Genomic DNA, 12,070 nt, shown 5'->3' with positions numbered 1-12,070 from the left:
ACACACCATCAAACGCTTACCCCAGGGAGACTCAGGCGGCGACGCAGGCGGCTTTTGAGGCGACGCCTACAACAGAGACAACAACCAGGGTGCCAGCGGTTGGGACAACGATAATACCAACGGCCACCAGGAGGAGGCTCACGTCGAGGCCGGAGGCTGGGCTCCGGCGGTGGCCCCACCTGGTAGTCTCTCGTCTGTTCATATGGTGGAACAATATGGGATGTCAGATATCGCTGTTGGGGTTGGTGATCTAGTCGCTCGCTCATTCGTTCGTTTTCATTCTGTGTTTTCGTTCGGAGAAAGAAAAAGGGGATATGGTTAGATCATGTTGCGCAAGGATGTCTTGTAGATTGCGATGTGGATGTTGTACATCAGCTTGAGATAAGCCTGAGGTTCAGTGTTGCACAGTCAGTCTCCCATTAGACAGACATTCTCGAAAATTCAAATGAATATTGAAGAAATCAACCAAAGGGAAAAGGCCCCCAACTTTCTCAACTCTAGTCTTCTGTAGACTAGCCAAAATGAAGCTTCTCCCGATTGCTGCTACCTACTCTTCGTACGCGGGCAGCGCCAGCTTCTGATGGACTCGACAACCTCTTACCTACCGTAGAAAGATGGTTAGTCGAGTACCTACAATGACTCAAAGGCGATCTCGACTCCCCGTCAAGACCGCAGCAAGTGGAGGTTTGTTAAGTTTCCAACGCGCTTACAAGAAAACAAAAATATGCGGAGGAGTCTAGCTAACTAGGCAGATATTAAACTCCCGGGTGCAGCTGCAGGTACAACCTACTAGTCACCTGCAGCGAAATAAGTCGGACCTGGACTGCGTGACTCTCATCATAGATTGGAGAGTGGTGCCTGCAATGAGCTTTTCATTGATGTCGACGTCGCGAAAAAACCCAGCTTGGGTCGTCGCGTTCGGATCGTCTGCCCACTGATCGGTCGGCATGGGCGATTGGGTAGGTAGCTTGCTGTTTGAAGAATTCAGTCAGTCGCTGAAGGATTCGTCAAGGGGACAAGGGCATGTGCTGTTTATTGAAAGATACGCGAACATCATGATGTAGAGGTCATAAGACTACTGGGTGGTTACTGGAAGATTTCTGCGCACGCATATATATATAGGTATGTGTGCATGTATGTATGTATATCTACTTAAGCGTAAACGTATTTCGAATCATGATTTTAATACCTAGCTTCTTATCATATATGCAGTGATATATATTCTCGTGCCTGGACCCAGAGGCCAAGACAATACATACGAAGGCGGAGGAGATCTCAATAATACCCAGCCAGGCCAGAATTGTGGTCTGCTGTTACACTGTTGCGGAATGATTGACTATTCAAGCCTGGATGTGGCCGCGCCCAGCTGAAGGAGCAGGCACACACCCAGTACTTCAGTGTCCCCCGGCTTACCGACCAGTAGCAACCTCGCCTCAAACAAACCAAGAACCGTCGAATTCCCTATCGAAACTCATCAAATTAAAGCAACGACCTCGGCCCCCGAAAATTCCTCAACGGTGGCCCCCAGACAGCCTCGGGTCTTATAGGGATCATATTCCCCATCCTGGAAACAGCCAAAGGCCCATTCGGCCTCGGCACCACCCTCCTCGTGGACCAATACATAATCGCTCTCCGCACATCAGCTTGCCGGGTGGGTTTCACGAGCACGTCGTCGAAGCCCCTGAAAAGAAGCCGCTCGTGTTCACCCCGCGCGCGAGATGCCGTCAGCGCAACTATTGGTGTTGTTGGGATCCAGGGGTCAGATGTGAATTGTTGTTGGGTGCGGATGATGCTTATGGCTTCGTAGCCGGCCATTACTGGCATGGCGAGCTGGTGCGGAGAGGGGGTAAGTTAGTTAATTGAGTTTGTTATGGTGGGGTATTCCGTCGGATCGTTTTCGCAGAAATACTCACGTCCATGAGGATGATGTCTGGCCGGGGACATGTAGACGGAGGTGCCGATAAATAGTCCAGTGCCTCCTGGCCGTTGGACACGAATGAAACGGCGCAACCAGGTAGCTTCTGGAGGATTCTTGAGAGGACCTTTTGGTTGATGGCGCTGAGAAATATTAGTAAGTGTGCTTTTTCAGCTGAAAAAAAAATTACTTGTCTTCGGCGGCAAGGATATGCATTGTAGCTGAGCTGTCGGGTTGACGCGGGGTTGTTGAGGTTGTGTCGAGATTCAAGACCGACGAGGCTGAGGCCCCTTAGTCCTTACGACTAACGTCCCAGATGACGTGCAGATCAAATGAGTCTGGGAGGGCACGTGGAGGTATTGACGATACCGAATACTGAGGATAAATGGCCGCTATCGCACAGTGTAGCAGACCCTTCTCTGTTTCAGCCTTTCAGCCCCCGCCAGCGTTGCTTTACGTCGCGTTAGACCCTGCTGTTGTGCGAGTTCGATGACGTCGAAGTTCGATCTTCTTCCGCAGCTTATGCTAATAACAACTGTAACATGTCAATCAAGGTTAGCAATATTCCCAAAAGCAGGGGGTTCGGATACTGACACAACATTGAAGCCATAGCTCCTACCACGATTGCTTGCGTGTGTCAATCCGAGATCGACTACCCCACGTTATCATTCATTGGGCAAGACATGGCATTGAGCTGAAGAGCATTGTCGACCGGTATTCACAGCTAGCGGCTTTTCAAACATGGCTAAGACTGAGTGTAAAAAGAATCGTTAAGCGTTATTTGTCGCCTTCAAGGAAAGAGCAAGGCAGCTGGCGGAAAGAGCATAGAGAGCGCGCAAGTCCTGCGACAGAGTTTGTCAACAGAGATATAGCAACTCTGTCCGGGATAAGGTTGTTCGATCCAGACCAGGGGAACTTACTCCCTTCTCCTGGGCTGGAATAAAACCAGGAACAGCATCCGGGCCATACATGTGCGTGGTGCCACCCGCTGAGCAACCACCAGACACTCCCACTTTGAACGCTCAATGAATTGACAAACAATGATTTTAGGGGCAGCAATCCTGCACAGATTCTCCTAGACCATACTCAACTAAAAGAAAATTCCCTGCGCCTATAGAATCGTGAAACGCACGATCAGGGCTGTCGTGGGTAGGGCTCTCAACTGCAAGTTGGGCGCTTCGAGTCATCCCGTCCCCAATGAAGCACCCAACCAGCATCTCATGATATTACATTCAGATTGGCCGAGGCCTGAAGGTCTAGAAATTATCGATTGGCTTCTGAAAATGGGGACGTTGAACAGCATCTATACCGGCTCGACCAGGTGGCCCCGACTTAGTCATCGGGGTTGTCAGTTGTCCCAGCGGCTCAACAGAAGTCTCCGTCCCAACAAAAATGCCAGGAGTGTCGAATGATGCAAATCCTTGACAATGGGGGCCATGGAACATAAAGCCGTGCTGTTTCCTCTCTTAATTGCGAGGATTGTGTCTTATTTTCCTTATTACGGCCTTCTATCGAACTGGACAGGGGTGCTTTGACTGAACTTCTGCGGACCGCAACGCTATCCATCTACAGAGCGCAAAGCCCTACTTGACGTCCGTCCTCTTTGCCCAGCATGTCCGCCACCAAGGGCACGGCCAGCGAGGCCTCAAAACGAGCGACCGGCTCGAAATCGCACATCACTGAGCAACCTATAACGTTGTCGAACTGGTATCAGCATGTCAACTGGCTGAACTGCACTTTCGTCCTTTTCATCCCACTCCTTGGATGTATCCTCGCCGTCTGGACTCCGCTTCGATTGTATACTGCAATCTTCGCGGTTGTGTATTACTTCAATGCTGGCCTTGGGATTACCGCCGGTATGTCCGTCCTTTTTCTCCTTACTTGGTTGAAGTCGTGATGGAGTACTCACTGCTTAAACTTAGGATACCACCGCTACTGGGCTCACCGGTGCTACAAAGCTACCCTCCCATTGCAGATTTACCTTGCCGCCGTCGGAGTCGGAGCAGGTCAGGGTTCGATTCGATGGTGGTCCCGCGGCCACCGAGCGCACCACCGGTACACAGACACTGAGAAAGACCCTTACTCCGTCCGCAAGGGCTTCTGGTATTCGCACATCGGCTGGATAGTGATGAAACAGAACTACAAGAAGATTGGGCGGTCCGATTCTTCAGACCTCGACAGCGACCCTGTTGTCATTTGGCAGCACAAGAACTATATAAAGTCCGCGTTGTTCATGACCCTCATCTTCCCGACCCTCGTCTGCGGTTTAGGTTGGGGTGACTGGCAGGGCGGGTTCATCTACGCCGGCATCCTGCGTGTCTTCTTTATTCAGCAGGCAACCAACTGCGTGAACTCCCTCGCCCACTGGATCGGCGAGCAGCCATTTGATGATCGCAACTCACCCCGCGATCATATGATCACAGCCCTCGTCACCTTGGGTGAAGGGTATCACAACTTCCACCACGAGTTCCCGTCCGACTACCGCAACGCAATTGAATGGTACCAATACGACCCAACAAAATGGATGATCTGGCTGTGGAAAAAAGTCGGCCTCGCCTACGATCTGAAGGAATTCCGCGCAAACGAGATCGAAAAGGGCCGCCTGCAACAAATGCAAAAGAAGGTCGATGCCAAGCGCGCAAAGCTTGACTGGGGTATTCCACTGGAGCAACTTCCCGTCTTGAGCTGGGACGAGTTCATCGAAGGCTCGAAGACCCGCGCACTCGTCGCGATCGGCGGCGTCGTTCACGACGTTACGGATTTCGTAAAGGAACACCCTGGTGGGAAAACATTCATCTCTTCGGGCATTGGCAAGGACGCGACGGCGATTTTCAATGGCGGGATCTATCGGCATTCGAACGCAGCGCATAATCTGCTCTCGACGATGAGAGTTGGTGTCATTCGGGGCGGATGTGAGGTTGAGATTTGGAAGGAGGGCATGATGATGGATGGGAAGGGGGCTCTCAAGAGCATGGTTCGTGCTGGGGAGCAGGTGACAAAGAGGGAGATATTGGCCTCTAGCTGAAAAGTCGAAGGTTGGAGAAGTAATTGAGGTGCTGCCTGTGATAGTTTATTCTTCTTTATGACGCCGCAAAAAGATTGTTGCTGTACTTTGAACTGTTCATCATTCATCATGCAGCTAGCTATACAGACGGGAGGCTTCTGTACCGCTGCTGCCAAACGAGTCTTGCCCTCCTCCTCTTTCTCCATCCTCGCCTTGAATACCGGAATTGTAACACCTACAGAGTTAGTGACTTCGAAGGGTGACCTAGGCTGCCAATTGACCTTGCGAAAGGACGACCCGTGTTCAGGGATTACGAGGATTGATCAGAAATAGAAAAGTTGCGGTTCGTAGCCGATCCATGAGGAAAATATGTGTTGCGGAAATACTACAGCGGCACCCCATATCACTGAAACCTCAACCACAACGCCTTACCAGTATATCGCAGGTACAATCCCTGCGATGGATTGTGTCCTTACTGTCAGACTTGATGCTTCTCCTACGTCTTAAGTTGAGCCCAGGAATTAGCAACTCAGAGCAGTTCAGAGAGCCGGAACATGCCATTGTAATGATACTCGTTCAACGCCACGAATGGGCACTGAATACTACAAACGTGAGATTATTGTCTCTGTGCATGTAAGAAGAAAGAAAAGAGTCGTGAGGTTGACTGACAACCTAAACTGTAGGTGTTGACCCGGTTGGGAAATCCACAGTGAAGACGGGCTTGAAGGCCCGCCCGACGTGGCTTCACCACAGACCATCGCGCCCAGAGATGTCAAACATCTGTGAGAAGCTTGGCTCTGCAGTTTGAATCCTAGCGACGAGGTCGATTAATGCCGGATTCCCAGTTCCTCGTCCCAATGATGGGGTGTTAAATTGCCGATTTCTTCGCTTCGCTCCCATCTTCTCTTCCTCTTCCTTTCCTCCTCATATTCCACCTTGCGTCGAGATCCCGCAGTCAGTCCACGTGTCGTCGAGGTCATTGCTGCAACCGAGGAGGAAAGAAATACAGGCCGGGGATCTTTGGCCGGAACAGAGAATAGCATTACGCGACAGTTAGTCGCGGAGATTCGCCGTCGCCGTGATGCAGGTCATCACTAGGCTGATTTCGCCAACGTCTTGGAGACTAAGGGCTCAAGCGGGAGCTGGTAAAAAGCCTACCCATGCCCTCAAGATGGGCGCCTCCTTTATTTGCTTGCGCTTTAGTGGCGAGACCACGATTGACACTTAGACCATCCCGCCAAGTCTGAAAGTAGTATTCAGTGTCCATATCCTTGAGGGCATGACGAAAGATGATACAGAGGGCTTTATGCCATCAATACTTTCTCCGAGCACGCCGCACTGACTCTAGACGGCATCTACCTGACTAGCTCCAACTCAAGTCTCATGTCCCTGACTTTGGCTTGGCCTGTTTGGTCCAAGCTATCTGGGATGTGGGTGTATACCCTGATGGCGGAAATCACTGGGGACAACATTTTAGAGGATTAGCCGGCGTCAAATTCCGGTCCTGCAAACAGGAGAATCCTACCACCATGTGCATTGCCAACGCTGACCTCGACTATGGCCGAACGGCCGGGGCCAGTTAAATGTCTTCTAAAGTGAGAGAGTGCCGGGTGGGCACCTGGGCAGGTGATGCTTTCTTTTGTCTTTGTTGAGGTCAAGCGGGGTAGGAGGTCTGTATTATCTCTTTTCAAGCCAGGCCGTTTCCGAATTTTCCAAACATTCGAATTCCTCTCCTATATCGATCTCATCATCACCATTACCCCGCCCCCCGGCGTTTTGGGAGCCCCTGCTTAAAAGATCTTGGACCAGTGTCTATACTCGACAACCTGTACCATCCCATCCGCACAAAACCACCTAGTCCCCGAACACCACCACGTTTTAACAAACCATGCCCTTACCACTCCAAAAAGTCCGCATCGCAGTAGCCCAATCAGAACCAATCTGGCTCGATCTGGACGGCACAATCGAAAAGACCTGCAAACTCATCACGGAAGCAGCCGCCAACGGCGCACAACTTATTGCGTTTCCGGAGTGTTGGGTTCCTGGGTACCCGGTTTGGATTTGGTGAGTCTCCAAACTCCATTTACTAGATTAGATGGGATTGGAGGGAGATTAAAATGGAGAGCAGGCCGCTGACAAGGGTTCTATATATTGGGAGGTTAAGGTCACGCCCAGTCGACTCCTCCCTCACAACAACATACATGCACAACGCGCTCAAAGTCCCCTCCCCCAAAATGACTAGTATAACCGAGAGCGCAGCAACAAACAAAATCATCGTCGTACTAGGATACACCGAGAATATCCACGAGAGTCTCTACATCGCACAAGCGATCATAAGTGCTGAGGGCGAAATCCTAACGACAAGAAAAAAACTTAAACCGACGCATATGGAAAGGACGATCTTCGGGGACTCGGGTGGTGACTGTCTGAATAGCGTCGTTGATACGAAGACGGATATTGGACGCGTTGGGGCGTTATCGTGCTGGGAGCATCTTCAGCCGTTGCTTAAGTATCATACGTATGCACAGCGGGAACGGATTCATGTTGCGGCTTGGCCGCCTATTTATCCTTTCTCGGAGGAGGATGGGAATCTGTTTTCGATTTCGAAGGAGGGGGCTGAGGCTATATCGCGGACTTACGCTATCGAGTCGCAGTCTTTCGTCCTGCATTGCACGACTGTCCTTTCTCAAGACGGGATCGATCGTATGGGGACACAGAATGGCGGACAGATGAATGTGCCTGGTGGCGGGGGAAGTGCGGTGTTTGCGCCGGATGGAAGGAAGATTACCGAGGATCTGCCGGCGACGGAGGAGGGGATTATCTATGCGGATTTGGACGTTGATGAGATTTGTAAGGCGAGGGGGTTTGTGGATGTTTGTGGGCATTATAGTCGGCCGGATTTGCTTTGGTTGGGGGTTAAGGAGGGTGTCCTGGAGAGGGTTGTGAGGGCTGAGGACGGAGCGTCAACTCCCGACTAGTTCGATCTTAGATGTACTTTGATCTGTTTCCGTAGTCCTGACTGGACGGATGCCAATGCAAGAATTCCAGCTAAAGCTGGAAGGTACCTGGATCAGTATCTATAACAAGATAAAAACGCAATTCTTCAAGATGTGGGTGCAAGCCCAGCCTGATAATCAATAGTTACCCACTCGGGTCATGGTATTGGACCTATCAGTACATAGTGTAATTAAGCATATGAATACATGCAAGGCCAGTTGAAAGCACAAAAATATAACATCAGACAAGCTCCAGCGAACACCTGAGAATGATGGTTCGTGGGTAAAAATACCCCTGCTTGCAACCCATCCATTTTGAGTACGGCCAGCCATGTCTCTCCAATGTAACCTTGCCAAGAGGTACTCAGGTATAACAATCATGCCATTTCACTTCATTCCTTGGTCACTTTCATCTGCATCCCCTGCTCCTCCGAGATTGAAGATGCCTGCCCTTCGAAGCCTCTCCCACCAGCCTGTAATCTGGTCCTGTATATCACGGTCTGATGAGGTTCTTGCATCAATATTCTCTAGCTGGCTGAATAGTTTGTTTATTTGGTCTCTTTGGTCATTCACCGCAGCTAGTACGTCGCTGAGAAGTGTCCCCGTTGCATCCAGTCTGACTTGAATGTCCCTGTTTTGGGACTCTAGAGCTGAGACACGCCCATCAGTCTCATCAGTCATGTCCTTCGCCGCTTCTTCGATGAGCTCAGTTACTCGCACCGCTAGGTTCGTATTGGGAAGTCCGTTGTAAGCGGTCGGTGTATTTAATTCAGAAGAGGCAGGAGGCGGCAGAAGAGCCAAGCCCGTCGGCTGCGGCCACCTGCCTGACCTCAAGACTGGTGTAAACGCGGGAACTGGTGTAGCAGATGGCTGCTCTCTTGCTGCGTTAGCTCTGGCTATCGCTCGCAACGAGTGAGGAGTTGGATAGGGAAGGTTGCGGACAGGGGGCCCTTGCAGGGGTGGCCGCGGGGTCTATTTGAGCTGAAGATCGACGAGAAGTCAGTATGATAGAGATAGCAGACGCGCCATCGCTTAGAAGGGTTCGGTTTGCCGCTTACTCGAAGTACCCTACCGCTGGGAATGATATCCCCGGCGTCGTCGACCGTATCTTCCGTGTCTTGGTTGACTTTGTTGCCCTCATTCTCGTTGTCCGTTGAGTGACGGATGCTATATCCTTCCGTTATCCCGTCCTTGTCCTTTCGCTTGTCAACGGTCGCCCCAGCTGTAGCGGTACTGGCGTTCCTGGACCTCCCCTTCGACTCGTCTACTCCAACCCGTGGGCGCTTTGCCAAACGTTCCGAAGACCTCCTTAAGCCGATGTTGGGACTATCACGGTGCTTGGAAGCGAGAGCCACATCCGATGAAGCAGGATCATCATCTGTATCAGCAACCTCAGCTTCAGTCGTCCCCTTTACGGGGTCTTGAAGACTCTCCAAGTGCCTCCACTCGCAGTAAAGGCCCATCAAAGACCGACCGGGGAAGAGTTTGAGCTGCGTTAGAATGAAAAATCAGCATCAGCGATCAATCGTAGCAACCAGCGGTAAGGGGGACAGAAGGTGTGATGGGTGGCTTCGATGAGAGTGGTCGCAGTGTAGGCAGGTAGGTGGCTTTGTTCCGCGTACCTGATGGAACTGCTTCCACGACAGGCTACTGTGTTCTTCCCTCGCGCGAAGCAGTCTCGCCTTGTCAGCTCCGGTCCATGCCACTCTCTCCTTTGGGGTCTTTGCGGCTCTGGCTCTGGGCGGCATCGCGAGATCGAGCCGCGAGGGTTTCGATGAAGTGGAGAGGCAAAGGAAGAAGAATTCGTCGGTGTCAGCGAGGAAAACGATGAGGTCACGATAGGCGGGTAAACGAGCAGAACGCAGTGATGAGCGGAAAGGTCAATCCGCCCAGGTCGCCCTCGACGTGTAGTCACCATAAAGAAGAAAGGTGACGACTTGGTCAATGCATTGGTTGGGTTCAGCACTGGGAAGAGGAAGGAATGGCCTGCTAGGAAGGAGCGAGCATTAGGGGAAACAAAAGACGTGCCTCGGGCGTCGTTTCACGGAAAATCGCAACTTTCATGTTATGCTTGAGGTAATGGTCGTAGTGAATAGCGACGAGTGGTCATTCAAGGATTGCTGTTGTTTGTTGAGAGAGGAAGGTTCACAGAAGCCGGGATGATATATTGCAGAAACGGCTCAGTACGTGAAGGAGTCCAAATGATCTGGTAGAACGAGTACGGCCCAAAAGCAGCTTCCATGAGGACACTGCAATCTATATCAAAACTCCCATTAGCTATCTAGGATAGATTTCTTTGTATTCAAGGTACCCTACATCATAAAAAGGAATTGATATCCAAGTCCAATTCCAGAAGCAAAACGGATGGCCGGTACAAGTATCCCGGTCCGGCTTCAGCAAAGCAAGATCACGCTTAAATGAATGCCTCCAAGCTGCGCTGCGAATGTAGTTATCTGACTTAATTTGGTGTTCCTGCGATCTCAGACTGGCATAAACGCGTTCCAGATTCTCCTCCGCCCGATATGGCATCAGGGTAATCGAAGGGGTCAGTTAATATCCTCCGAGTCGGAAATAGTCGATTGGTCCCACGGGCGGCCCCTGGTAGTGCGAGCCTCCTGGTGACCCCCGTTAGCGTTCCGATTGTCCGCAATTGCACTCCCCTCAAGCTGCTCGACGCGAGAGGTGAGGTCTTGGCCGAGACGGGAGCGCTCTGCCACATCGTCTTCAAAGTACGTTTCGAGATCCGCCATTCGTTTCCGCATCTGCTCGTTCTCGAGCGCCGCTTGCTGGTGCCTGCGTTCAACTTGCCTCATATCTGCTTCCAGGACGGCGATGCGTGCAGCGTCTCGTTCATAGTGCTCTGTCGTCTGCACGTGGAGGCTGACGTACCTTGAAATCTCGTGGACAAAGTCCATCACCAGGAACGCTGGGATAGAACTCTGACGTCGAGCCAGTGCTGTGGTACTGGATTGTACGCCACCATGATAAGTTGCAGTGGGGTGCTGCAGAGCGACGCTCACAGTTGGATAGCTAAAGGGTACGTCTGGGTGTGTCGGTGGTGCTCTCCGAGGCGATGCCTCTGTATGCGGATGGCGCAGACTAGACCCCGACTTTAGGGCCGTTAGCTTAACACAGACTAAGAATCCCTTGCTGAACAAATACTGTCTTACAAAGTTCACGGAATTTTCTGGGTCAACCGGCCTCACCCTGCGCTGAGCTCTTTCATTGTCACGACCCTGATAGGCTGAGTGGCGGGTGGCACGACTGGAGGTGCTATTGTCGTTTATAGCTCTGCTCCGCGTGCTGTACATGTGCGAAGGAACGGTGACCTTCTGGCCCGTGGTGGAATCCTCGTCACCATACCCCCCAGTGTCACCGCTGCCATATCCCTCCTCGGCCATCTCGTCTCCATCCTCGTATGTGCCGTGGTCGGTTCTACTCTCCACTCTTTGTTTTCGTTGCGCTTCTAGCTTCGATGAACGACCAGGTTGGGTGTAGACCCTCCGTCTATTTCGACGAGGTCTACCCCGGGGAACTTGGCTTGGGGATTTTCCAGCCGTTAGCTCAATCCACTTGCTGTTTACAGCTTTGCAGGTTCGGCTAGGAAAATAGGTCTGATTCGATAGTAGGAAAACTTGCGTTAGCAAGAGTTTCAGGAATGTTGCAGAGTGGGAAGGTAGCTACCCAACGCAGCTCGCTATCGTAACTCACTTGTTGAAACATAGGCCATGGGATCGTGGGGTGTTCCTGCCGTAGTTTGATCAGACGAGTGCTGTCCTCTTCTGTCCAAATCAAGCGGGCCATGAGTTCGTTTGGGTTGTGTTGTCAGAACGCTAAACGGAGAGGAGTTGTGGCGGGTGTGTACGGCGATGATGCAGTGGCGAAAGGAAAAGGAGATAGAGCGGGTTCCGTGAAAGTATTGATTGGGGCTCTTGACGAAAGGATTGATGGATTTGTTGAAGCATAGGCTGAGGGAGAAGACTTGCCGGAATTGCGCGGGGCAGTGTTTTGGGCTTCCAATGCGACTCTCCCTGAACCAAAATATTCACAACAGCCAAATTCATTTCAAGTGAACGTACTACTTCTGCAAGATGTTACTCGTACACCAACAATGAGCTTGCAAGGACGAATAATGCCCAGCTAAACTTATTGTAT

The 12,070-nt window shown here is 51.4% G+C and overlaps 7 protein-coding genes across 7 annotated transcripts; 3 read left to right on the top strand and 4 right to left on the bottom strand.

The window, feature by feature from the left end:
* Positions 1-1,479: 1,479 nt before the first annotated feature.
* Positions 1,480-2,131, bottom strand: BDV17DRAFT_286642 (response regulator; the record flags this gene model as incomplete). The annotated part of the gene is made up of 3 exons (XM_073760962.1): positions 1,480-1,830; positions 1,914-2,058; positions 2,106-2,131. The coding sequence occupies 3 exons, from the start codon at positions 2,129-2,131 to the stop codon at positions 1,480-1,482; spliced, it is 522 nt and encodes a 173-aa protein (XP_073620667.1).
* Positions 2,132-2,134: 3 nt separating this feature from the next.
* On the top strand, positions 2,135-3,036 carry BDV17DRAFT_68512 (uncharacterized protein). The gene is made up of 3 exons (XM_073764964.1): positions 2,135-2,469; positions 2,522-2,886; positions 2,966-3,036. The coding sequence occupies exons 1-2, from the start codon at positions 2,405-2,407 to the stop codon at positions 2,856-2,858; spliced, it is 402 nt and encodes a 133-aa protein (XP_073620666.1). The 5' UTR covers positions 2,135-2,404; the 3' UTR covers positions 2,859-2,886; positions 2,966-3,036.
* Positions 3,037-3,427: 391 nt separating this feature from the next.
* Positions 3,428-5,226, top strand: BDV17DRAFT_68514 (acyl-CoA desaturase). Its single transcript, XM_073764965.1, has 2 exons — positions 3,428-3,771; positions 3,838-5,226. Exons 1-2 carry the CDS (start codon positions 3,528-3,530, stop codon positions 4,938-4,940), a joined length of 1,347 nt encoding a protein of 448 aa, XP_073620665.1. The 5' UTR covers positions 3,428-3,527; the 3' UTR covers positions 4,941-5,226.
* A 1,581-nt stretch (positions 5,227-6,807) lies between these two features.
* Positions 6,808-7,897, top strand: BDV17DRAFT_286640 (carbon-nitrogen hydrolase family protein; the record flags this gene model as incomplete). The annotated part of the gene is made up of 2 exons (XM_073760961.1): positions 6,808-6,983; positions 7,048-7,897. 2 exons carry the CDS (start codon positions 6,808-6,810, stop codon positions 7,895-7,897), a joined length of 1,026 nt encoding a protein of 341 aa, XP_073620664.1.
* Positions 7,898-8,259: 362 nt separating this feature from the next.
* Positions 8,260-8,703, bottom strand: BDV17DRAFT_68495 (uncharacterized protein). The gene has a single exon (XM_073764963.1). It carries the CDS (start codon positions 8,594-8,596, stop codon positions 8,303-8,305), a length of 294 nt encoding a protein of 97 aa, XP_073620663.1. The 5' UTR covers positions 8,597-8,703; the 3' UTR covers positions 8,260-8,302.
* BDV17DRAFT_250599 (uncharacterized protein) lies at positions 8,260-9,873 on the bottom strand. The gene is made up of 2 exons (XM_073756346.1): positions 9,538-9,873; positions 8,260-9,405 (listed from the first exon to the last, which is right to left on the bottom strand). Exons 1-2 carry the CDS (start codon positions 9,661-9,663, stop codon positions 8,812-8,814), a joined length of 720 nt encoding a protein of 239 aa, XP_073620662.1. The 5' UTR covers positions 9,664-9,873; the 3' UTR covers positions 8,260-8,811.
* Positions 9,874-10,289: 416 nt separating this feature from the next.
* Positions 10,290-12,013, bottom strand: BDV17DRAFT_250596 (SANT/Myb-like DNA-binding domain-containing protein). Its single transcript, XM_073756345.1, has 3 exons — positions 11,600-12,013; positions 11,086-11,529; positions 10,290-11,025 (listed from the first exon to the last, which is right to left on the bottom strand). Exons 1-3 carry the CDS (start codon positions 11,717-11,719, stop codon positions 10,462-10,464), a joined length of 1,128 nt encoding a protein of 375 aa, XP_073620661.1. The 5' UTR covers positions 11,720-12,013; the 3' UTR covers positions 10,290-10,461.
* Between the last annotated feature and the right edge of the window lie 57 nt (positions 12,014-12,070).

Source organism: Aspergillus undulatus (genome assembly GCF_047715775.1).
Source record: "Aspergillus undulatus strain CBS 261.88 unplaced genomic scaffold BDV17scaffold_2, whole genome shotgun sequence".
NCBI lineage: Eukaryota > Fungi > Ascomycota > Eurotiomycetes > Eurotiales > Aspergillaceae > Aspergillus > Aspergillus undulatus.
This window is presented reverse-complemented; position numbering and strand designations above follow the sequence as displayed.

Excerpts from the sequence above, each read along its gene's own strand:
- BDV17DRAFT_68512 (XM_073764964.1), top strand. The coding sequence starts at position 2,405 with ATGACGTCGAAGTTCGATCTTCTTCCGCAGCTTATGCTAATAACAACT. Across the intron at positions 2,470-2,521 it reads ACTGTAACATGTCAATCAAG|CCATAGCTCCTACCACGATT; the intron begins GTTAGCAATATT and ends ACAACATTGAAG.
- BDV17DRAFT_68514 (XM_073764965.1), top strand. The coding sequence starts at position 3,528 with ATGTCCGCCACCAAGGGCACGGCCAGCGAGGCCTCAAAACGAGCGACC. Across the intron at positions 3,772-3,837 it reads TGGCCTTGGGATTACCGCCG|GATACCACCGCTACTGGGCT; the intron begins GTATGTCCGTCC and ends GCTTAAACTTAG.
- BDV17DRAFT_68495 (XM_073764963.1), bottom strand. The coding sequence starts at position 8,596 with ATGACTGATGAGACTGATGGGCGTGTCTCAGCTCTAGAGTCCCAAAAC.
- BDV17DRAFT_250599 (XM_073756346.1), bottom strand. The coding sequence starts at position 9,663 with ATGCCGCCCAGAGCCAGAGCCGCAAAGACCCCAAAGGAGAGAGTGGCA. Across the intron at positions 9,406-9,537 it reads CGTGGAAGCAGTTCCATCAG|CTCAAACTCTTCCCCGGTCG; the intron begins GTACGCGGAACA and ends ATTCTAACGCAG.
- BDV17DRAFT_250596 (XM_073756345.1), bottom strand. The coding sequence starts at position 11,719 with ATGGCCCGCTTGATTTGGACAGAAGAGGACAGCACTCGTCTGATCAAA. Across the intron at positions 11,530-11,599 it reads ACGATAGCGAGCTGCGTTGG|ACCTATTTTCCTAGCCGAAC; the intron begins GTAGCTACCTTC and ends CTATCGAATCAG. Across the intron at positions 11,026-11,085 it reads CAGAAAATTCCGTGAACTTT|TCGGGGTCTAGTCTGCGCCA; the intron begins GTAAGACAGTAT and ends ACGGCCCTAAAG.